This window comes from Ascidiella aspersa, chromosome 2, assembly GCF_963924565.1.
Source record: "Ascidiella aspersa chromosome 2, kaAscAspe10.2, whole genome shotgun sequence".
NCBI classification, from domain to species: Eukaryota; Metazoa; Chordata; class Ascidiacea; order Phlebobranchia; family Ascidiidae; genus Ascidiella; species Ascidiella aspersa.
The window spans coordinates 15254945-15278414 of record NC_139448.1 but is presented as its reverse complement, the minus strand read 5'-3'; the positions used below and the strand labels follow the sequence as shown (position 1 = coordinate 15278414).

The 23470-nt window shown below is 39.5% G+C and overlaps 3 protein-coding genes across 3 annotated transcripts; 2 read left to right on the top strand and 1 right to left on the bottom strand.

The window, feature by feature from the left end:
- Positions 1-281: 281 nt before the first annotated feature.
- On the top strand, positions 282-664 carry LOC146163911 (14 kDa phosphohistidine phosphatase-like). Its single transcript, XM_083382735.1, has one exon. The coding sequence runs from the start codon at positions 298-300 to the stop codon at positions 652-654; it is 357 nt and encodes a 118-aa protein (XP_083238861.1). The 5' UTR covers positions 282-297; the 3' UTR covers positions 655-664.
- Positions 656-2620, top strand: LOC146163910 (uroporphyrinogen-III synthase-like). The gene is made up of 6 exons (XM_083382734.1): positions 656-833; positions 963-1116; positions 1469-1549; positions 1605-1688; positions 1921-2108; positions 2279-2620. The coding sequence occupies exons 1-6, from the start codon at positions 693-695 to the stop codon at positions 2402-2404; spliced, it is 774 nt and encodes a 257-aa protein (XP_083238860.1). The 5' UTR covers positions 656-692; the 3' UTR covers positions 2405-2620.
- Positions 2452-17317, bottom strand: LOC146163909 (matrix metalloproteinase-21-like). The gene is made up of 12 exons (XM_083382730.1): positions 17105-17317; positions 15164-15592; positions 14589-14872; positions 13594-13980; positions 12456-12711; positions 11548-11710; positions 9486-9679; positions 8913-9060; positions 7214-7343; positions 6424-6572; positions 4999-5171; positions 2452-4684 (listed from the first exon to the last, which is right to left on the bottom strand). The coding sequence occupies exons 2-12, from the start codon at positions 15548-15550 to the stop codon at positions 4370-4372; spliced, it is 2586 nt and encodes an 861-aa protein (XP_083238856.1). The 5' UTR covers positions 15551-15592; positions 17105-17317; the 3' UTR covers positions 2452-4369.
- Between the last annotated feature and the right edge of the window lie 6153 nt (positions 17318-23470).

Sequence of the window (23470 nt, the reverse complement as noted above, 5' to 3'; positions counted from 1 at the left end):
GCAGTATTGGTTTAATGTTTTTTAAGGTTGTTTTAGCCGGCAACCTTAATTGAAAGCATGTAATGCACTAGAAAAAAGAGATATAATGCACTATAAGGCGTATTAGTAACTCGTTTAAGTCTTTCGCTTCCAAATTGATGTATTTTTAAACTTAAAAACGCTTACAGTTTCCGAAATATGCATTGTTGATATTGTTTACCATAAAAGTTACTTAACTTTAATATAAATTACGATGTTTTTATATTCCCGTGCTAATCATCCTTCGCGTCCTTCCATCCACAGGACGCTTAGGAAATAATGAGTATACAGGATAAGCTGGACTCTGTGGCAGACGTAAAGATCGACAGCGGCGTCTTCAAGTACATCCAGATACGAGTCAAGTCGGGAAGCCTCGAGAAGGTGGTGATCAGGGGTTTAAGAGGCGCCGAGTATCACGCCGATATTGAGGAGGAAGAAGCCCCGCAGATACGATCCCTGGGCTTCAATGCCCAATGCATAGGCGGCGGTCGTATTAACCACGACGAAGCTGCGAAGACAATCCACGTGTACGGTTACTCGATGGGCTTTGGCAAGGCCGATCATCGGATAACTGTCGGCAAACTGGAAAAGGAATACCCGGACTACACGATCACTTGGTCTGACGAGGGTTATTAACGACAATAAACTCTTACCAAAACAAAAACAGTTTTTGCATGACGATGAAGATCGCTTTGATGCGGTCCCGGACTTTGCCAGACGACGAATATCATGACGTCTTGCAGCAACTTGGTGAGGTGATCTCCATACCGGCACTGGCCTTTCGATTTATCAATCAAGAGAGTTTATTTGAAAAGGTTTGTTCCACTGTATCGCGTAATCTATTTTTCATTATTTAATTTACAAAATTCTAGGCGTATATTTCTATTCCAAAATTTTCCGTTTCACCTAATTTGCGAGACATTATGCTAATTAAACTTCATCAGGTACATTCGGCGGATTCTTTCAGTGGAGTTATAATGACTAGTAAACGTTCCTGTGAAGCCATCGCGCGCGTATGCCAGTCGAAAAGTACAGCTCTGTCCAATTATTGGACCTCTAAACCCTGCTACGTTGTTGGAAAGTCGACGGCCGAATATGGTACCTTGATTTAGAACTAATATCTAAAAGTAGATGGTATTTAAAAAAAAGTAATATACAACGATTGCTTTTAGCTGGGAGGAATTAATAAACATTTCATGTTTTTAAACTGGTTTTATTATTAAACATTTTCATGTTTTTTAAACAGACCTTGATTTAGAACTTATATGGAAGACTCTTGTAATACTCATAATCTCCTTCCACTAAGAGTAGTTGGTATTTTAAAAACTAAAGTACGACAATTGCTTGTTAGCTAGTAGGAATTAATAAATATGAAGTATTTTTAAACTGATATTTAAAAAGAAGTTTACATTTTGAATGTTAACGAATGTCTTTCCAATGCTGTAATAAGCTGCGAAGCTCGGATTTAATTGCTCTGGGATGGACAGCGGGAATTCCGAAGCGCTTGCCAACTTCATTGTTCAACAGAGAGGTACGTTCAGCAAGCTTCCCCAAAAATTTGTTTTTTTAACTATTTGTGCGTTCAGCTTCAGACATTGAAGACCTACCTCTGCTGTACGTTTGCGCGAAACAAAAACGCGACACCCTTCCTGCGATTCTACAGAGAAGTGGTAAGGCACGTGTTTCCATTGTTTTTTTTAGGTTTTTTAAATGACCAGAATGGCTTTTTTTAAATGACCAGAAATTTTTTTAAGACCATATTTATTAAAAAAATAAAATAAACCGGTACATGTTCATTGTTCGTCTATTCTAAGTCTTTTTTTTTCTATTCTAACGACTTGTTGTTTTTTATATTCTAACGTCTTGTTTTTTTCATCACCGGCATTAATTTTGCCGTTCCAGGTGTTGGCTTTGTGGTACTGGAAACCTACGAATCGCACCCAGATGGGAGCATTGAGGCAAATATTCGAGGTTATCACGAAAATCTAGGTGCGCCCGACGTGATTGTTTACTTCAGCCCGCTTGGTTACAAGTATAGCTTTCCCGCCTGGAAACAAGTCCTGGGCGAGGAACACCTGTCTTCCGTTACCGTAAGTCAACGTATTTGCCTGGCACGTCCCAAGTGTGTAATCATGTGATAATTAAACGTATTTAATAGAAATCTCGGCTTTCGTTTTTACTCCGCGATAATTGATTTAAGGACTTTCAAGTTGCGTTAATTTATTATTATTATCGGCATTGATTGTTTTGTTTGGTAAAGTTGGTTGCCATTGGACGAACTACCGCCTCAGCACTACAAGACGACAACCTCCGAGTTGCTACTGCTCCCAAGCCTTCGGCCCAGCACGTATACGACGCTATAAAGGACAGCGTAGAGCTCCATTAAAACGCTTTCATAGATGAAACTCGCCTGTTTTCCTTTTTTAGATAACCTCTTGTTTAATAACTTCTGCTTTTTACTCTCGTGTAACGAAAATAGGCTTATTTAAAAAAACGAAATCTTAATATTAACAGGTACATCTATGATTATATATTTTGTTCAAATCATGTTTATCGCGTCACTAAACTTTTACTGCACAAATAAATAAAAACTTGGCGGACAGTGGCCCGAAATTTATACACACCGAAAGGGTTATTTAATTTATTTAATTGATGGTAATCCTATTTATGAACATTGGCAGACAGATGAAAAATAATAAAATATTTCGTAGCAAATAGTGGTTGCTACGACGAAGTAACCACATCACATTCAGTGCACTTCGTAATTACAGCCGCATCACCGCCGTTGCGATTCGAAACGCCAGCGTTTTTCAATGGATGTGCCGGATTAAGCAAGCTTCGAGTTGTTACTGGCAGTGAGGTAGCAGTCGTTAACTGTAAAAGGTATAAGCTTGCTGAAAGTTAAATGCGGCAGTGGGCACGCTTGCAGCTATTGTCACAAAGTTTTTTTTATGTACACAGCAAAGCCAGCTGAAAGCGATACCGCGACAATATCAAGTCAATGGTAATAAACATTTTGCCCAGAATTGAACAGTTTGCACAGTTGCACAATGCTTGACAATCCAGCACAATAATTTCGTCGTGGTATTAATTTCTATAAATGCATTAATTTTACAAAGATGGTTGGTAGATAGGAACACACAATAAGACCGACGAAACAACATAATATAAAGCAATCTACCTGTAATACCATGGTATTACGACCAACGACACAATAAAGCCAAAAACGCAAGAATATCCACGACAGAATAACATCTTAAGCGTCTGAAAAATCCTAAACATGTCTGGCATCGGCCGCTGTGTGGACGTTTACGCCATGGGTGGGGTTAGAAAATCTGTTTAGGGTTAAAATTATTTTTCTTTTGAGAGGTGGGTTTTAGGGTAAGGTAAAAGGTTATATAGGCCTTGTTCTGGCCATTTAGTTATTGTTCTAACGGTTTTATGATTTATTCCGGTTTAGTTGTGATTACGACTGTTAGGTAGGCCTATTATTCCTAATTGGGTCTTATTCCGAACTGTGTTTTACTACGACGTTGATGTTGTTCTAATTTCGGTCTTATTGCTGAAGTCCCGTGGATAGCCAAGATACTTACCTGGAATTTTAGATTAGTGAAGTTTTTGGCACTACGCGTTAACCAGTAACGCGATTAGTTTAATGTGACAGAATTAGTGACCAGCACAAAAAAGGCGCAGCATGCTTAAATTTAATGCTCCTTTGGTTAAATCGGTGGTGACAATGTTGGACAGAAAACAAATGTTTGTTTCCCTAGTCGGAACGTAGTTAATTACAAAAATACAGTGTTATATTCTAATGCTCTGGTGACGAGAAAAACATTTACCAAGGTTCAAGGCCAAAAACATAGGCCTAATTCGCCAAGAAACACGAACTTTTAAATAGTGGTAAAAATTCTCGTTCCTAAATACATTGGTCACGCTCACACCTTTTGTACAATAGAACTGTTAAAAGCAACGACACGAGTCAAGTTAATTTGTCAAGTCTCTTCGTGGATGGATAGATAGGCACTTCTTTTAGAAACAAATAACGAAACAAAAGTTAGAAAAATAGGTCGCCAAATCTATTGGCGAAAGTAGTTTATTCGACTGTAGCTGCTCTCATCTGTGCGAAGAACAGAAAACGGCCCTCGGCAACATAACGCTGCCATTAGCCTTCCATTTAAAGACGTAAGTGTGCATACGCGCGCGTGTGAAGGCTGGCGGGCAAGCGTAAGAGTGCAACATCGCACCTGGAATCACAGTCATTCTGCTTAACGGCAGCGACCGAAACGCAACAAACGCATGCAATATAGACAGCGCACACGTCCAAGTACTTGAGCGGCGTCTCGCTAAGGATCTACGTGGTGGGCAAGGTCATGATAAGTTCAGAGCTCTCGACATCGCATAGATCCCTCCACTGGTCGGAGATTAGTTGTTTTGGCCCGATCGCGTTGTACTTAAACTCCGTGCCAATGTTGATGGTTTTCTCGTTAGCGCCCGCCATCTTCCAGTAGTGAAGGCCCTTGAAAAAGTAGTAGGCCTGCTCCGTGTAAGAGTAATAAGTGCTGTCGATGTTTCCCTCAAGCGGGGAAGCACCGCCCCAGCCCGGGAAAGCCTCCCAGATCAACGTGATGTCCTCGAGCGTTTTCTTGCTCCATCTGAATCGATACACCTGCGCAAAAAGGTTTTGTATGGTTATTAATTGTCCCGCTTAAAACACATGTGTTAGATGTAGGCCTACGCAATAAACAAGAATAGAAATACCGGTGATTTTTACCACATTTCAATGACTTTTTTTTATATAAACCTATATATATGTGAATGGTATACTCTCAAACACAACTTTTAAACAAAACGTTTCGTCACTATTTTTATGTTTTCTTGCTGCCGCTCTGTTACAATGAACCACTTGGAGTACTTTAAATTACTAGCATAAAAATATATAGGCATATATATTCACAAGAATAAAAACAAAAATATCCTTACAAAGTTTCCTTTAAAAAAGTAGAGAAGGCCTTCATCCCATTTGTAGAAGACGGTGTCGATAGGATGAGGAATGCCGGGAAAGTCGTCCTCGATCTTTCTCGGATATCTTTGACCGTAATTGTTGAATATTTTGGCACGGTCGTTTGAGTTATCGTACTCGATGTATGAATCGCCTGAATGTTGCAGATTAAATGATTATTTTATTACAATCTTTTACATATGGTGCTTTTCGGTCACATATCCCACATAACTTAATTACCGCAGTAATTTAAGCGTTGTTGCTGTGTTTTGACAAAAAGAAAAGCCAAAAAATATAATTATATTGTGCTGAACCATTTTACATGGCAAAAATGACAAATATATAATTAGTGTACTAAACCAGCGCTGTACTGAAAATGGTGATGTTGAGAGCCAATAATTTGAAAACAAATCGTTCTATTAATATCGGTTAAGAGCGCAAACATTTTTTAAACCCAAACTTGCAACTTTGGTATATTTGTCGCGTTGATTGTCGTGTTGATCGAATGCCTATTAAGTATAACCATGGCTGTGTAATACCCCCAAAATGCAGTTCATACAACTCTGCATACCCTGCGGTTAGCTCGTGACTAATAAAACAGCTGGTTTGCGAAGTGTGTCCTTGCGGTTTCCGAATTATGCACACTTATTCATACGATTCTGCCTCCTCGCTATTGTCACAACATGTTTCGGACACGACTTCCAAGTATGCGTGACTGGGCGTAATTTCATATTGTTAGCGAGCAGTGCTGTTTCGCTTTGATACCACGTAAAACACTATACTATAGGGTTACCTACGTATTGTGTGATTTATGAATAGTGAACGTGTTTGGTCTCACTGAGAGTTTCTAAATGCTAACATCTAATCATACTCAGAATTCAGATAAAATATATATTTAACTTTTTAGTTTTAGCAATAAAAAACAAAAATATTATTTGTGTTTCGTATGTTTTACAAAATGTTGAATCCCCCTGCTCCTACATGAAAAGCCGATTCTCCCATATTGTTGTGGCTGTATTTAGAAAATAAATAAATCATTATTTCCGCCCACTACTTCACTTGTCTGGCGACACAGTTGAGTTTGTTATATAGATGATAACGTCTAGTCTACCTTATTGTTGCTTTACGTTCTACGCTATTAAAAACAACGTTTAAGGAACATAAGCATTTTCACATTAAGGAAACCAGTTAGATGGCGCCACTCGTTGAATATAAAATACAGACAGGGTCTTATACGTGACCATCACACGTGTTCGCCTCCGTTAAAAACCACCTATTTTATTTAACTAATCCCCAATTTACTTTAAAGTTGATACCCGTTTAATCGTGGTGACAACCTATTTAAATATCTATCCGGGAGTTGTTCGTTCTATCAGTATGGTTGGAGAAAATCGTTCAAGGTTTACCTTTGAAAAAGAAAGTTGGTCCGTGTGGTGTTCCCCACTCTCTGACGTGCACGACCCCGTCAAGTTTCTGACCCGAGGATGGCCCGTCCATGACTCCGCTCCAGTACTGGCTCACCAGTTTGGGATCGCCGTATCGGGGGTGGTTTGCTCTGGAAAAACAAATTATCCTTTGTCAAAACGTTAAGCATATAGTATTTTTTACATATTTTATTTTTCAGACTTTTATTTGTCAGCGTAGGCGACCACTGTTTCCATAAAAACGGTGGTATGTTTATCCCATCGTGGCTCAGGAAACATCTGCTGCTGGTTTTTGTATGCAATAGGAATTTTTGTTATTAGTGGTGGTTATGTATGTTTTTCTGCTAAAGCATAACTAAAAAAAGCCAATATTTTTTTAACAATAAAAGCGTTTTACTGGGATTTACGATCCCAGTAAACATATAATATATGAGTCGTATTAATCGACTGATCGCGAAACGTAATTAATTAGCTTTGAAGAACTTAGAAATAAAAAATGAAAAACAACTTGAAGTGCTTCATCGTGCTGTCAGACTCACTTAAATGATGGGCCAACATACCCTACCTCTCAATATGGCTGTCTAGATGTTTGTTATATTTATAACTTGCCAATAATCATCAACCCCCAACAAGTCTTTGATCTGGACAGCCTGTCTAAATTGGCTTCGGAAATTGCCCAATTGCCTATCAAGTCGTTGTAAATTGGGCACAGTAAACACCTACTATTTCTGCCCTGCGATTAGCAGACATAAATAACATAAAGTGCACCCACCTGTTGTCGTACAGCCAGTACCACGACTTGCGGAAAAAATATGTGTTAAACTTCCAACGATTGACTCCGTCCGGTGTCCTAACCTGGCGTACCCAGTCGAAAACAGCGTCGAACGATAACTTGCACGGTCCTGAAAATATTATGTACATTAAGATAAATAAGTTCGAGCCATAACATTGCCTATAATTAAAATAAACGAATGATATATACCCGTGTTAAAGCAATATGCTTATTTTACAAAGTCCCTTACATCTAAAATGTTTATCATGTATTTCACATAAATTGCTTTATTTATTTACTTTACTTATTTAATTTTAATTGTATTTTGAAACCAATTCAGATGACTAGAACAACATATACTATTGGGCAATTTTAGTAGTAGATTTGTCTCTTTGGTTCGGACTGAATATACTATTAGAAATATTTGCACCCTTTTTAATACGTATCACCTTGTTTATTATATACTATAATATCTCAAGCAGCGTAGTTTTATGAGCGGCAAAAAACAATACGCCAGAATATGTAGCATCAGATGTGCGTTACGTGCAAATGCCCCTAAATATTTGCGACGTGTTTTACGAAAGCCGTCTTTGCAAATAACATATCAGGGTGACATTTGTGCGGACCGCAGCATCGCATGTATGCGTGCGAGAAGGCGTCGGAAACAATTGCAGGAAATTTTTGGACACGCCCTAGCTTGAGACGACTAGCGGGACCAGATGAAACGGCGCCGCCAATATTGAAACCTTGAACGGGGAAATAATTTGAGTCGATTTTCGATCCGGGAACATGCGCCAACTGGGTGCGCCCGCATCAAATTGCAGTAATTTCGCCCTGACCGTCGCCGCTCTACAACAGGCTGTATCGAGTTCCTCTTTCGACATTGCCAAGGGAGCCGCCCTGAGTGTTGCCTTTTAACGCGCAGACTACATCGGCAAAGAGCCTGTTTTCGGCCCCAAGCACAAGTACTGACTTTATGCTCGCACGCGACCTTCAGCCGCACCAATTATCGGCTCGGCTTTCGCGCAAATTCGGCAAAGCAAAATAATTAGCGGATCGACGGCCGGCAATTCGTCGGTTGACCGCGAAACACCGCGGGCTGCATCCGAAAATACTAAGGTGGTCGTCCCACTTTCCAAGAAACGGCGACCTTGTTTAGGTTTGTCAAGGCCCGGGTTTGGCAACCTTTTTTTACCGACCTTATTTAAAACATATGGGCCCCAGTGAATACGAACAAAAAAACAAACAAAAAACATCAAATACGAGTTATTGTCACGTCTACATCTGCAATGCGAAAAGCAACACTCTTCCTATTTCATTAACCAATAAAAAGTGCGAGGTAACTGTCCATATAGATTCTTTTATACGAAAATCCTAAGATCATTTTACCAGATCACCATAGACGCTAGGGGTCCTTGGAATCCAATGTAGGAACCCTAGTTTATAGGCAGGATCCTCATGTCACAAATAATTAATTTAGAATAATTGGAGGGAGTTCTCCATTAGGCTACCGACAACAAACGACTGCACTGTACAGTTTATGAGCGTAGAGGTTTTTAGAATTCAATTCACCTTTAATTTAGCATAAGCTCGCTTGGCATAAAACGGTATGCGGACAACTCCCAAATCTGAACACGATTTACGGTGTGTGTAAATTAACTCGGACTCGGCGGCGACGAGGCGTCCATTCGGGACTTACCGTAGATGTGTTTGATGCTCTTACGGTCAGCCGGGCCCAATTCAACGGCGTCCTTGCTTTTGAAAGGCTTGTAGTAGGGGTTCATGACCGACACACGACTTTCGCTGTGCGGAAGGCCGAGCGTGTGGCCGATCTCGTGGATGGCAACCTGCGAAGAAGGAATAATGAAAGATAAAATTCTTAAGGATGGCCAACTCTTGTGGTCAATAGCGACTTATCGGATCGCCAATCACAACTTAACCAATAGACCACGTTACAAGTATAACTGGAAAGTTTTCTAGTTCAGTTCCGTGTGTAATTAACGAAATAATAAAAAAAAACTTTCTTTAAATCAAATGCCATTTTTTTCTTTTTATGTAATGAGTCTAACCTTTACCCTTTACAACTTTTGCGTGGCATTTGTACGTCATGGCGATTTTTAGAAATTTACATATCAAACGTGTTGGTGGCGCCTTATAAAGATAAATGCTATCTTTGAGGATTAAAGTTAAAGAGAAATAATTTCTAGACCTTATACGGCTATAAGGTTCGTTAAACCGCAGAACGGCCAATCTTCGTTTAACTGATCCATACCTTAAGCAAACTGATGGGAAATCTCGTCGATTGCTTTCGCGTGAGAGAGCTCTGTGACCCTGGCACCCAGCTCACGGGTACGAAGGGCTGGTAATCGTTGAAGTGAATCTCAGCGTTGGGGAGGGGCCAAGCGTGAGCGTATTCCTGCATGAATGGACCCTTTCGGAACTCGACCGGACATCGGTTGTGTTTCCCTACGCAACATTAGCCCAAACGAAGTTACATTAAAGGTTTGTCAAAACAATATATTGTATAATATTTATAGAACGATCGCAAAATTTGCGAGAACTACCGAATATTTATTTTTAGGGTAAGGTGTTACGTCTTTAAACGATACTACAAAAAAGGGACTTCACTTTAATGAAATTAGCTTAATAGCCAAAAAATAAAATGTGCATGATTTCTATACTGAGCGAGGACGATAGGCTTTTCAAAATGAAGTACGTTTATGGAATCTCGACTTTCCGCACTATAAGACGGATATTCGTACTCCCGTCGCCGTTAAACATTAAGTCTCCCGTAATTCCAACATGTCGCAGCAGGTGTCAATTAGGGCTCGTAGCCACAGCGCCTATCCCCTGTTTCCAGTGGAATTACAGTCGCCAAGCCGTTTTGCTGTGCAGTAAATGAAGCCGTAAGTCGATAATAGCGCGCCAAAAGCAGGCTGGCCGTCGTCCTTTTCCCGTCATAACATCCCCGAAGCAAGACACAGCCGGCCTCGGGCCATATAAATAGCCTCCCGCTAGATTACATGCTTTCTCCGTGACTGGATTTCGCATTAAACAGCACAAGAGGCTAAACAAACCGCGCTGGTAAGCTCAGGTTTCTCGGTACCTTCTTAGCGCTTTTTCAGTCTTTGCAGTTTTAACCACATTGCAATTGTAAAGTCACTGTTTTGATAAAATATTGCGGATTATATATCTTAAATATAGATCTCATCAGCCATATAACTCTAATCTCGGAGATCGGCATCCATCGCATGCAAGATTATAATCTAAAACTTGCGTATTCGTATTGCCTAACGCAACGCCAGACCTGGTTGTCTGCGTCAAAATTAAATGAAGCGAAATTATGGTTCACGTCATAACTCTTTTCAACCCGTTGACGGTAAAGTGGTAAAATACCGGTTTATGTCGCAGAAAAAGTGATTTGAGAAGTGGCAACCAAATCTGACCAAACTTGGCGTTTTCGTCACGTGCGCAATTGTGACTTGAACAAAGATACATAGTTTGTTTACCACTTTTTAACACGTCATATTTTATTTAATTTTTTTCAAAACTTTTAAGCATTTTTTAATACTTTATAATGAACTAAGCGTTAAGGTAACATTTTTTTTAAATGCAGGATTTTGATTTCTCTTTCAAAAATAAATTTTATTTCATAAACGTTGTTTTAAATATTGTAAACTTTTTTTATAATGTATACGAGATCTAACCACCGGGGTTCACCGTTTTTTGACGTTATGTCGATTATAGTACGCCTTAGTGCTATCACTGGGCAAATTGCTTAATGCTCTACCTTAAAATTAGGTTGGAATTACGCGCTCTCGAATCGGTCACTTCCGCTATTGCTAATAATAGTTTCCTCATAACGACGCCGACGGCAGCATAACCTAACAACAGCGGGTAATTTGCGAAGCGTTAACATAGCACTTCTAGCCTATAGTAAGCCGCCGGCGAATTCCGTCTTGGCGTAGGCAGGCAGCAATCCTTACCGGGACAACTGTGACACGTATCTATAGCTGCTCACGTTCAATGCGAAGTTTATGCATTTTTAACGGCGGGTATAGTTACGCTTCTTTTTCGGTAAGCGCATATCACGAATACGGGTAGATTATCGCAGTCGCACATTTCGGTGAAGTTGAACCTGTCAGAAGTGAATTGCCACAGTTCAATAGTTCACGCGAAATTGGCAACAATTCCGTTCCGTCTACTCTTTTTCTTATTACACCATCCCATGTAACATGATTTTTCTCTCGAATGTCAAGTATGACATGATTTCAATATAAAAATTGCATGCCATAATTAAGGTAAAGGTAATATATCTATTCAAGTACACTTACTCGACCCGAAACCAATGAGAATGTCAACCTTGTTGACCGGCGACGTGTTGTCTTCGAGAAAGTTTCTTGGCAGAATCTCGCTCCACATCCTGAAGCCGAGCTTGATGGTGAACCAGACCTCGTTGGCGCTCATCGAGGGATTCATGCTCGGCCACTCTTTCACCTTTCGTAATAGTTGGGCTCGTTACAGAAGGTCGACAAATGAAAGATGACAAATGGCACGCGCAAAGAAAATGGGCTCATTTCGTGCGATTTAACACGTTTTCAAGTAACGATCGCGCGTTGGCAAAACTCTGTGAGGTGAACTTTCGCCATTTTGAACGCGAAAAACTGCATAAAATATTTTATGCACTTTATTTTAAATCTAACAGTTTTGTTATAAACATTCGCATTATACTTGTCTTAACTAATTTAGAGAAATTGGAAAATGGCACAGAAATATTTCGCTGAAAAGCCCTGGTCAATCAAGAACGCCCGTGGTTTAGAGATACAGGTTAAGGCGGGTGCAAAGTGCGAGACAACGAAAACACTTTCAATTCCAAACTCGTATGGAATTTTACGGCCTATCACGGAATTGCGATTTGGTGTTTAGTCTGCATTTTGTGCACGTCAGCGTACACGTACTTGGTTGTTTACTTGCATGATCTCTGTCGCTTCGGGGTTACCGATGACGCTGTACTAACAATAAACTCTGGCTTAGCCATGCATTTGCTCAATGGATTCGCATGTTGTTTTGCTTTTCTAAAGCGAAACTAAGGGTATCGGTTGACAACTTGAATAAAATACCCCCTGAAACAGGGTAGTGAAACGGACTAAAAGTTAAACTACTAAATATGAGGGCAATAGTCGAAAAACAAGAGTTTTAGCAAAATCGCCAGACAGTAGAACTGAACGGAGCTAGGTCTTACCAGACGCCACGTGATGGTTTTCTTGGCGAAGGCCAGTCCCCAGCCGTTCCTTTGGAAGATTGTAAAGAGCAAGGAGCGCTTCTTGCGACGCCGTTCGTTGCCGCGCGCGTACAAAACCATGCGTGACGTGAAGTCCGATTGACGTGGTTCTGACGTAGGTCGGCGCACGGCGGCGCCACCATCGATTACCGGTACCGACTTTTTGCCAATTTTCTGTTGCCGCAGCTCTTCCAGCACGGATTCCATGCTTTCCACCCTGCAAAGCAAATCAGCCCGGGAAATATAATTAGGTGTCAGCTGTTAACAGAACTACGTAAGCCTTTCCGTTTTGTCCAGTTGCCGGCCGCGACAAACGAGGTCGGTTTGCCGCCTATGCACCATGTACGTATGGTAATTAACGCGAACTTGTTGGCGTGTACGTTTTTTAACTTTTATAACGAAATCTGTTCAATATATATTACTCAATAGATAACTCTAAAAATGAAACAAATTTGTAACGTCGCAACGATAGTGTCATAAAATTAAAATATATGTTCATAATTTTATACTAAATCGCTGAAGGATTTTTCATTAAATACGGAACAACTCGAAACTTTCTTATTTGTTGCAAAACAACTTTTAATTCCGCCAGAGCAATGCTTTATATATGAAATTCACAGTTTAAAAAGAATCCAATAAAGTTTGGCGAACGAAGGTCGGGTTAAAATCTCTAAAAAGCGAAACGTGTCGGCCAAACCCTGTCGAAAAATTCGCAAGTGAGACATCGGTCAGCTCATGTCCTAATTACGGCATTCCACTTGGATTTTTTCTCAGTTTAAAAGTTTTTAATTTAGCTAAAAAAAATTGTAGCAAATTTTTTTATGAAATTGTGTAATGTTAGATCGGTAATAAAGTATGTCAATAAAGTCGCTTTTAGTGCGCCCGGTGAAAATGTGTTGTAGAATTATATTTAGCTTGGAATATATATCGCGATCAATCATCCTCGGCATAGAAAGGTGATCGGAAAACGAAACCAATGCTATGAGTCACGTCATGCACAACGCCACTTATGTGGCCAAACAATTTAGCTAATTTCGAAAAAGATCCCGTACTTGTGCAAGAAGGGCATATTGCGCACCATCATAGGCATGTTTCCTACCTGCTAGTGTGTGAAAGCTCTGCTTCCGAAACAATGTCCTCGGTCACGAAGTTTGCAAACGCTGTCTGGCCCTTGCCGGTGTCCGAGGCCTCCTGGATGTTGGACATGGGCGGCAAGCCAAAGCCATCATAGTAGTACAAGCCGACGTTTTCGCCGAACGCTCGTTTTACCCGGACCTGTCGTTGGAAGCCTCGAGTTTGTCTCGTAGTGGTGGAAGCGGCGACAGCAGTCGTTGGCGACACACCCTCGCCTGATGCAAATCCGCTTGACTGATAATCTCCGCTGCTGTTTCGGTTGGTCGCGTTGTGGGATGTCGAGTTGGAAGCGTAGCCGCTAGTCGTGGTTGAGTTCGCTTTCGGTTTGGCGGTCTGGTCGGGGACGCCGCACCTGGCAAATTGGGTTCAGACGACCTTTAGGTTCTGTTTATCGGGCGCCATAAAACGGCGAAATAGCGCCCCCGTATTTATTTTCTCATCAAGACAGTCTCATTTTTATAAAACATTGAATTTTCTGGGCGGCTATTCGATAATGCCAATCTACGGTGCGTTTGCATTTAAGCGAGCGGGCGACAAGACCGCACCTGTCCAATGATCGCTCGTTGAGGCACTTGACTGAAGAACCAGCAATTTACAGAAACTCCCCGTTTTTTACGTTGTCAGAGATAATGAGGATTAGAAGTAGATAAGGAAATATTCGTAACAGTCACTCAACTGTCAACTAAGATATTTCCGTTGTAAATTGACACTAAAACACAACTATTTCTAAAACTGCAATCTTGTTGTCATGATAGTTGCAGTTTGCACAAAGGCTTATTACTCTACTTGTCAGAAAATCTAATTGTCAAGTCATATTTATGTCGTCTTAAGGACAAGTTGGTATTTAAAGTTTATCTCCAGTGTAACACCATGAAGCACGAAGCAAGTTCAGCATTCTTTCTATTCGTGATTCACGACAGGATTATTATTTAGAAATAATAAATTACAAGTTAGACATACCTTGGTTGGGTCATGACAAAAACCGTTGGTTCGTCAAGGACGCCGGTTACAACCAAACCATTGGACTGTTGAAAATTCTTTAAAGCTTCTTCGAACTTCTGTTCAGAGAGCGCCTCGAATTGACGTTTCATTAAATATTCGATTCCAGGCTCTTCGTCAATCTCCTCCTTTGAGATTGGGGGTCTTCCTTCGAGTAAGTTACCCTCTTGGATCGTTTCGTTAAATCTTGGGGAAACGGCGGTCCAATCCGGCGGCTCCACCCAACCAAACTTTTCAAGATACTCCTAAAGTAAAAGGAAAAAACACCTGCTTATTTAAGCCGAAATAGGGTATTGCTCATAGGTGTTGATGAGCAACTAAAGATGGCGTTTAATTAACAATATAATTGTTTACCGTTATGATACTGAAAATATTTACTATTCTTGTGTCGTTTTGTGAACCCCAAGATCACACAAAAACTCTAATTTTAAATCTACCAAAACACCTGTTATAGCCAATTGAACAATCGCTGATTTTCTATTCAAAATAAGGAACTTGTTAATTAGAATAGTGCCGTAATTTAAAAAGTAGTTTACCTTTGCTGAAGCTTTCGGGTTCGAAGCATTGTCGCTGAAGAGTGCGTTCAAATCAGATCGGTAAGGCTGTCGAATAGGCGGTCCGTATCTTCTGCTGAATTGTGGTTCGGCGTGCAGTTGGGTGCTGCAGTGCAGAATCAACCCAAAGTATAACAGCCAATGCCAGGTCATATGATAAGGCCGCGCTTGGCGAGGCAATCGTCGCTCCGTTACGTCAGCCGCATTGAGTTTGTTGTGGTTCAGTAAAGTGTTGTTGTTGTTTGGCGCGCGAACCTTGCCTTTGTTTGTGACGTCATAAGTAGAAGTAGCAGAACGTTGTCCTCTCGCGAGCGCGTTCGTTCTTTGTCGTGACAGACTCTTATCCAAAGTAAGCTTGTCCGCATCCATGTTTTTCCGTGTGAAAATGGCGAGTGTTTTTGTTCAGAATTGCTAAGGCAACACAAAATGTATTATTCCCGGCCCGATTAATTAGAATGTCTTTAAGTTGATAGGTGACAAATACCGGCCGGGCAAGCAATCAAAATGGCGGACGCGGGTTTGATCGCAAGGTTGACGGGAACGTGACTTTATGTTCATAAGAAATGTTATTTTCAGTCATGCAACCTACTTATAATGGTTTTCATGGTGTCCTATCCCACTTTCACACAAATTTTCTATCAACTAAACACATATTTAATCGTGTAGTTTCGTTCCTGTAAGAATTTGAACAGTGCTTTTTAAGAAGCTTTCTTATAATAGTTTGTTTGCCTGTCACAAATTGCTCACAAGGTTTCGTGGGTGGCATTTAGTAAAATTCAACAAAGCACCTTTAATATATGACAATACTGTAGTGAAAACGTGATATCACAACTCGGAGGCCATACAGATACTGAGCAAGACTGCGTCACTTAATTTTATTTTTTTGGTAGAAAAGATTTATTATAACACATCAAAAAATAATCATGCAACGAAGCGAAACAATTTATGCTAATAAACCCGCTAACCTAATAGCAGCAAAATAAAAAGGCTGCCAAGCAGAAGATTAAACTGTGGACTTACTTCTACTTCATTAACTTTAAAAGGGATCAGCGTGGATTTATTTAGTAATGTTGTAGCACTGAGAAAAATAGTAATCTGCATTTGTATTACTCTATCCAAAAGCTGCAAACAGGTCAAATGACTGTAACAATTTAAATAATTTCCTACAGGCCGAAAAGTCCTGCGTATTTTAGTCTTATGCTGAACTTTAAATTTCAGTTTATCTAATCTTAGTAAATACAACATTTTAGTACATAATGCCTTTTATTTAAATATAGGCACGCTTCATTGATACCCTGTTCGCGGTTTGTCAAACTGCTGTCAAAGTTTAAAAAAACGTGAAACGCCTTTCTGGGAATGATCGATATAACCGTGAGTACCACAGTTGACAGACTCACGTTAATTACATTCAAAGCCTGTTTTATATTGCATTGTCATCTAATAAGTGTCCCTTTACTCACAAAACTACGAACTAGCGACATGACTGTGCCGGTAGGAAAATACTTATACTCGTTTGAGATTTAGCCTGAAGCAGTGAATTATTTGTTTTACGAACATAAACTTGCTACAGTATTGGTAGACACCAAATCGGATTTTCTAGTGTTGTACAAAGACAGCCGAACTTATATATCAACCAATTTTTCTAAAGCTTGTATTTTAAGATTTTTAAATCTCTGTTATTCAAAACATATAGTTCCCACGAAAAACAAGTTTAAATTTGCACATGGCATATATACTTTTAATAAAACTAATCATATCTCGCGTAATTTTCCTACTTAAACTGCTTCACCTATTCACTTCACAAAATTTGCGTCATATTTACAATATAGCAATAACGGCTTTTAGTAAACTCCTAGGATTTTTTCAAACACGACGTATTGCTTTCAAAGAACGTCTGCGGTGCTCTCACAGTGTGACTCTCACCTGACAGCACGTGAAGGCAGTATAGATTGCTGGCTTGTTTAAAGTACGATGTTATGGCGACGTGCTGGCGTCGTATATGCTGTTGATTTCAATCTTTGTCGACCGGACACAAAAGACTAATTGTGCTGCCTTAGTTTCGACGGCGGCAGCTCTTCCCCAAGTTTCCTTTGTTTGTAGCGATCTGACAAACCAGATCGCCGGTCTCGTCGCTTTTTACAGGTTTTATGCAAAGGGGCTGCAATAAAAATATTCCAATAACAAACTATTAGACTTTTAGAGTAGATATAATGTTTAAATCGGTCTTCCGAAGATGGTTCAATCCGATCTATCGATATTCCAAATTTGTACGCTCAAAAATAAAATAACTACGTTTAACTATTTTTTAACGTATCTTACAAAAAACCTCTAGTAGGCAAAGCAAAAACGTATAACGTCTGTGATATTCCTTACTCTACTCCATTCCTAACGACCATAAACGTAACGGAATATATTTCGTGCTGTGTGTGCCTTTTAGTGGCAATATGTTATAAAAAGCTGCAAAAAACATTTCTTGGTTTTTTCCAGTCGACCTCTCGGAACGACGCACTGTACCAACTGGCGATCTTAGCTACCGCAACGCGCTTTTATAAACCCGACAAATGTTGTCGAGTCATATTTCAGTCGCTGGGTCAATCTGTTTTGCATTTACAGACCAGCGATTTAACGATGTACTTATTATGTTGCGCACCTGCTAAATTGAATCAACACGAACAATTCGGAAGGCGCTTCGAACGCGATCCAAACATTACACCCAACGGTACGTTAGAAGCACGAAAGAATATTGAGATTTTGCCAAACACGCGAGGGACAACTAACCTTCAAATTTTAATTATTTTCACTTTTACTTCGCCAGTTTCAAAAATGGAATCGCCTGAATGCCAACCATGCAATTGTGCCCTTAGTCGTATTGCCTCGAAATAAATTCCGTCCTTTGGTTGTAAATTTAAATTGAAAAAATGTGTGGTTTTCAAGTAAGTGCAGTATGATTACTTATATTTGCTTCTCAGTCGTTTGGGAAAAATTTTGCGTTAGATCGATTGGGCACTTGTTGTAGCCGAAGCAACAGCATCTCTTGTCACGCCAATGCAATTTAAGGTCGTTACACGCGATAGCCGCCCGCCACAAATTATCGCTAACGATTTTCCCGCTCAATTTATGACGTGCCAAATTACGGAGAAACAGCGCCTATCGAAGCCAACACCCACTGTCAGGCTATGAGGTGCGCTAAGCAGTGTGTTATGTTGCTTCACCCCGTTCGGCGAACCGCCCACATACCTGCTGCTGCTGTTGTGATAAGGAATTAGCGGCAATTTGAAATTTGACCTAAGCTAGCGTCACTTTTTTGAAATGCGCCGAACAGTTTAAATCAGGAAATAACAGCGAAACTGTGACAGACGCTTCGTTGCCGTGCCGCTTATCGAAAACAACAAGTTATTGATGAATTTGTACTCTGCACTTGCAATAAGACGCGTGGAAAATCGTCTTGGATATCACGATGCACAGCTGCAAGTTACTTTTGCAGCATAAATGATGCGTCTGCCAACAAAATGTAAAATTTTTGTGCGATTAAAATATGGTAGGCTTCCATTAATGCGTTTAGAGTATGGTAATAATATACCAGCAACGATTGCATAAAATCAAATACATATCCTATAGGCAATACCGATTTCTAGGAAGCGAAAACGAAAGAGGGTATTATCTATAGTGCATATAAAACTTGTTAAATATTGATGCGTCACCCGGCTTGATTTTTGGCAGGATTTTATGCATTAACAAGATAACGACACCTTTAAAAAGGAAAGCACCCTCTCGAGAGTATAATATCGCGTGAGACAGGCTGTCCATTGGAACAGATACAACAGTGCGAATCAATTAGTGGCAGTAATTCAATCAAATGCCATTTAGGCAAAATCAATTGGTCTTTTTTGTCGCTTTACGTGTTTGAGCGTTCCAAAGGACCCATTAATGTGTTACGTGACGCAATTTGTTGACGTAACTTGTTGTCACAAATCCAGTCATAACAAACACCGCGTTTGTCGCGAAGCCATATTCTTTGGCGTTTTTGAACACCAAGCAATTGACGTCGTACACAATGTTCATGAGCCTTTGAATCGTTTTGCCGACGAAGTGCTTCAGATGCGAGAGATGTCATTTAAGCGCGCTTTGAAAACCATTTTTGGATGTTCAACGCTTTTTGGCTTCATTGAACTTTAATCCTCCATATAAAATGTTAGAAATTATGATTCGCGGGGCCTACATGTAGACAATAGCTGGTTTATATTAAAACTATGCAGTGCAAAGCATTAACCAAATTGAAGGTTTACTTATTTGCTCAAAAATTGCCTCATTTTTCATGTAAACCACACATTTAGAGGGTGTCGCAAACCCGCAATCATCCGCGGTAAAAAGAAACATGCTCTGTTTGAAAAAATATTCTAAGGAAGTCGAAAACGTTTAAAGTGGTAATTTTTTTATTAATTATGTTGCGCAAATATCCAAATATGTGTTTAACATATTTATACCGCATATAGTCGTACTTTTGTCATACGCAAATTCAGTTTTCCCCTGTCTGCAACACAGGACAACTAAGACGTCATATACAACGTAATAATACGTTTTTGGTGTTTCGTTTGCGTCAACAACACATGTGTGACCTAAAATTGGAACTTAGAATGACCAAAGCAATGATAACGAGAACAAAATTGCTTTGATATTCGTCTTGGCGCAATTCGTCAACAAAAATGGCTCGAAATCACGCTGAACTATCAAAGGCGTTTACACAACTCTGTTTGTTTTTGTCAAGGCCATTGAAGAGACGGTTTCAGTCATGAAATCTGTATACTTGTAACAATGCAGAACCCACCGGCCTAAACCCAAACACATTTGTTTTCACAAGGCATTGTCCTTTATGATTCGATAGTATAACCATAATAGAACACCACGTAATTACTACATAAAACACAGTGTCGCGATTCAGTTACACCTCTTGGGCGATATTACTAATATAAGTTCGGATAAAACTGCGTTCTACAATTATAAATTTCGACGAAAGTCAACATTCCGTGATAAACGGAAACCAATCTAAGCAAAACAAAGTACAGAACCTTTTATCGCGCGTTGGTACCTGTTCGAAAAGCCTTGTAAAATTTGCCATGCAAATAACGTGCCAGCGTTGCCATCAAAACTTCGTTTTATGTAAAAGGTCCAAGTTGCTGTAATCGTTGGTGGAAAATCCTTAGAGTAGTAGTGCAATAATCTCGTTACACCCAGCTTAAAGTGACTGTCGCCATGTTGTACTAAATGTCATGCAATGGATAGAACCCGCTTGGACAAACTTAATTCTCCTCTCATTTAAGAAGATCAATGCGGGCGTAAATTATTTTTAAGGTACATTTGTCTTGTTCACGCCGATCTTACACTTATAAATTTTTCATCAAGGTGGGTAGAAACTATTAAAAGCTCATTGTGTTGAAATATTTTAATTTTTTTATTTTGTTGGATGTGTTATCAAAAGAAGCTTTTTTTATGAAAAATTAAATTTGCTCTAATCTTCATATTTAAATTAGTTACTATAAAACTTAAAATCAACAAAGATTGGCTGTGGTTAATTCGATAGTTCAAAGGTTAAGCTACTGTAGGTAATCCCACCGTGACAGTGAAAAACAGAAATATATTTTATTACAAATAAAAAATAAGTTAGTGTGGCCAGTGAAAATAGGAAAATATATTTTATTACAAAAGTGCAGAAGAAAAACAAGTGAAAACAGTTTTGTGTCGTTACTTTTTGTATAGCCCACGTGATGAGCAGGGACGTGCAGTCAGGGGAGGCAGGTGAGGCACTGCCATCAGTTATATCTCTACCGCAAATTTTATGTTTCTATACCTAAAGCGTGCTTTATTTTTTCTTCTATTTCTGTTGCGTTATTCATATCAAGCGTTCGCGCGGTCAAAATCGTTGAATACGCGAAGAGAGGCAGCGCCAAGCCGTGCCTCTCTTCAGATCACAAAAGTTCCATACACTGCATTATGCGTGCCTTTTTCTTCTGCGAATTCTCTCGGAAAACATGATGAACGACGATTTAGCTATGATTTGAGGCTGCTGAGGAATGCCTCAATTGTGACGTCCAAGCTATGAAACCTTTCTTTGTCCAGCTTGAATTCTTGAATTCCCGCATAGTGCGTGTAGATTGACTTCTTGTAGTGTAAAGCTCTAAAGTTGAAGTCATAAATAAAGGCAGACCTCTGTTAAATAACACGCAACTTTTAAAGAGATTGATAAAAAAATAGTGACTGTGTAGATGTCATGGGTGTAGCCAGGGGGGGGGGCCATGGGCCCCACAATAATTTATAAATATTGTACTCTTAATATTAATTTGTTTTGTAGCATTTATGAGCAGTAGCCTACCACAACAGTCGATCCCAGGCGTGTCACGCCTTCAATTGTTTGCGTCATAAACGATGTAGTCATTATTACGTTTGTTATATTAATGTAGTTTTACTACTTTTTAGTCATTTTCTTTTTGCTTTCTGAATACAGTATTGCGCTAAAACTCAGTAAGTTGCTTCTCGAAACGGTTTGCTAGCATATTTATTTGTGTTCTATACGCAGTTCATACAATGGAAAAAGCTAAACATAAAGAGTTCAAACTTTCTTTTTATTTTTATTAGTACTATACCGTGTTTGTGTTGTGGTTGTTAAAGAAAAACGTGACTCGAAAAAGTTTGTGCCTCACCATCTAGGAACCTCACCGCACGTCACTGTGATGAGTGAACAAATGCAAATGAACTTGCCGATTGTATTTTCTTATGATAGGACCGATATTCGCAGTAGTTAATTTCGAAAAAAGGGCGGAAGTCCGATATGTTACTAAATTACTTAATTCCCAGGGTCCAACAACTTAAGTTATTAAAAATGAAACACAAAGTTATTGTTTTCCAAGTTATAAAAAAAAAATTGGCGCAAGAGTAAAAAGTCTCAAAATAAAAAACGTTTCTTTGAACAAATACTTTCGAACGTGTTTTAAATGTGTATAGGTACATATATTTGGTAAATAAAATCATCAATACATATATATATATAACATAGTAGCCTACAGGGGTTCTTTGTCGCTGGCCAAAGACACAATTAAAAAGGTTTTGGCGAGTTTTACTTTGTTGTTGAAGCGTTTAGGTTAGGAATAGGTGGTAGGCTTTTCATACAAAACCGTTAATCTAAGGCAGCCCTTATCTTAACCTGGGGGTAAATCTCCTTGTTTTAGGGGGTAAATCCTACGATATGTATTAAAGCTCTGAATATTCTAGTTCCGTTTCTTTTACTAACCTATGCGAAGCGGACCTGAATCTCATATTGCTTACTATAAAATCTAACGCACGAAACCGACTTGAATTTGATATTCGTTGTGCATTACCTACTGTACTTTACCGGACAATGAACAACAACTCGTTGCCAAAAAGCAAGGGCAGCCGTAGCACGCACTGAATATAACTGATGTAATTTGTTACTTACGTTTTTTATTCAATGAGCACCACTTTATATATTGGGGGTAAATCTTGATATTCATCTTGTTAAAAGGGTAAAATATACCAAAAAGTTTAAAAAACCCTGATCTAAGCCAAAAAAGTTTAAGAATCCGTGTTCCTATAGGAACTTTTTCAAGTTGAAAATAGCAATCGCGATAAAATGAGTCGTTAAATGGAGCTGTTTAAGCTTGTTCACGTTTAACGAGGCACCGAATTCTTACGAATCCCATTACAATGCATTCAGAATTCAGACACTAAGTTGGCGAAAGGTACAATGGTAATAGTTCCAGGGTATGCACAGCGCGTTTAGGCTAAAAAACTTCGCGAAGGCGAAACGTAAACCTACCAAACGTAAAAATATTTCGCGCGAATCGCAAATAAAGATTAATTTAAAGTTTTAGGGGAAAAAAGTGCGGGAATGGCCTTTGTCCACTATGTAAAAGAGGTGGCGGGTCTGATGATTTACTTTGGCTCTCGGATCCGGCCAGCAGGTCGTAAGATGCCGACCCCTGTCATTGTAGGCCTACTATGATAAGAAGCGATTATCAGATGTCATAGGGCAGTGGTTCTCAACCTTTTTTTATCCCGTGGACGCCTTCAACCGATATTCAAAAGTAAATCCTCTTGAGAAAAACAGCGCCTACAAATATAATTATATTAATTTCTCTAAATAATATGTAGAAAAAAAAATGTTTTCGTAAAGCACACAGAGCACAACCATGCCTAACCCGTGTTAAGTATTTAGATCTGACTGTGTTGCAGGGCAGTTAATAATCTTAATATATATAATAATTTCAAAACTTAATG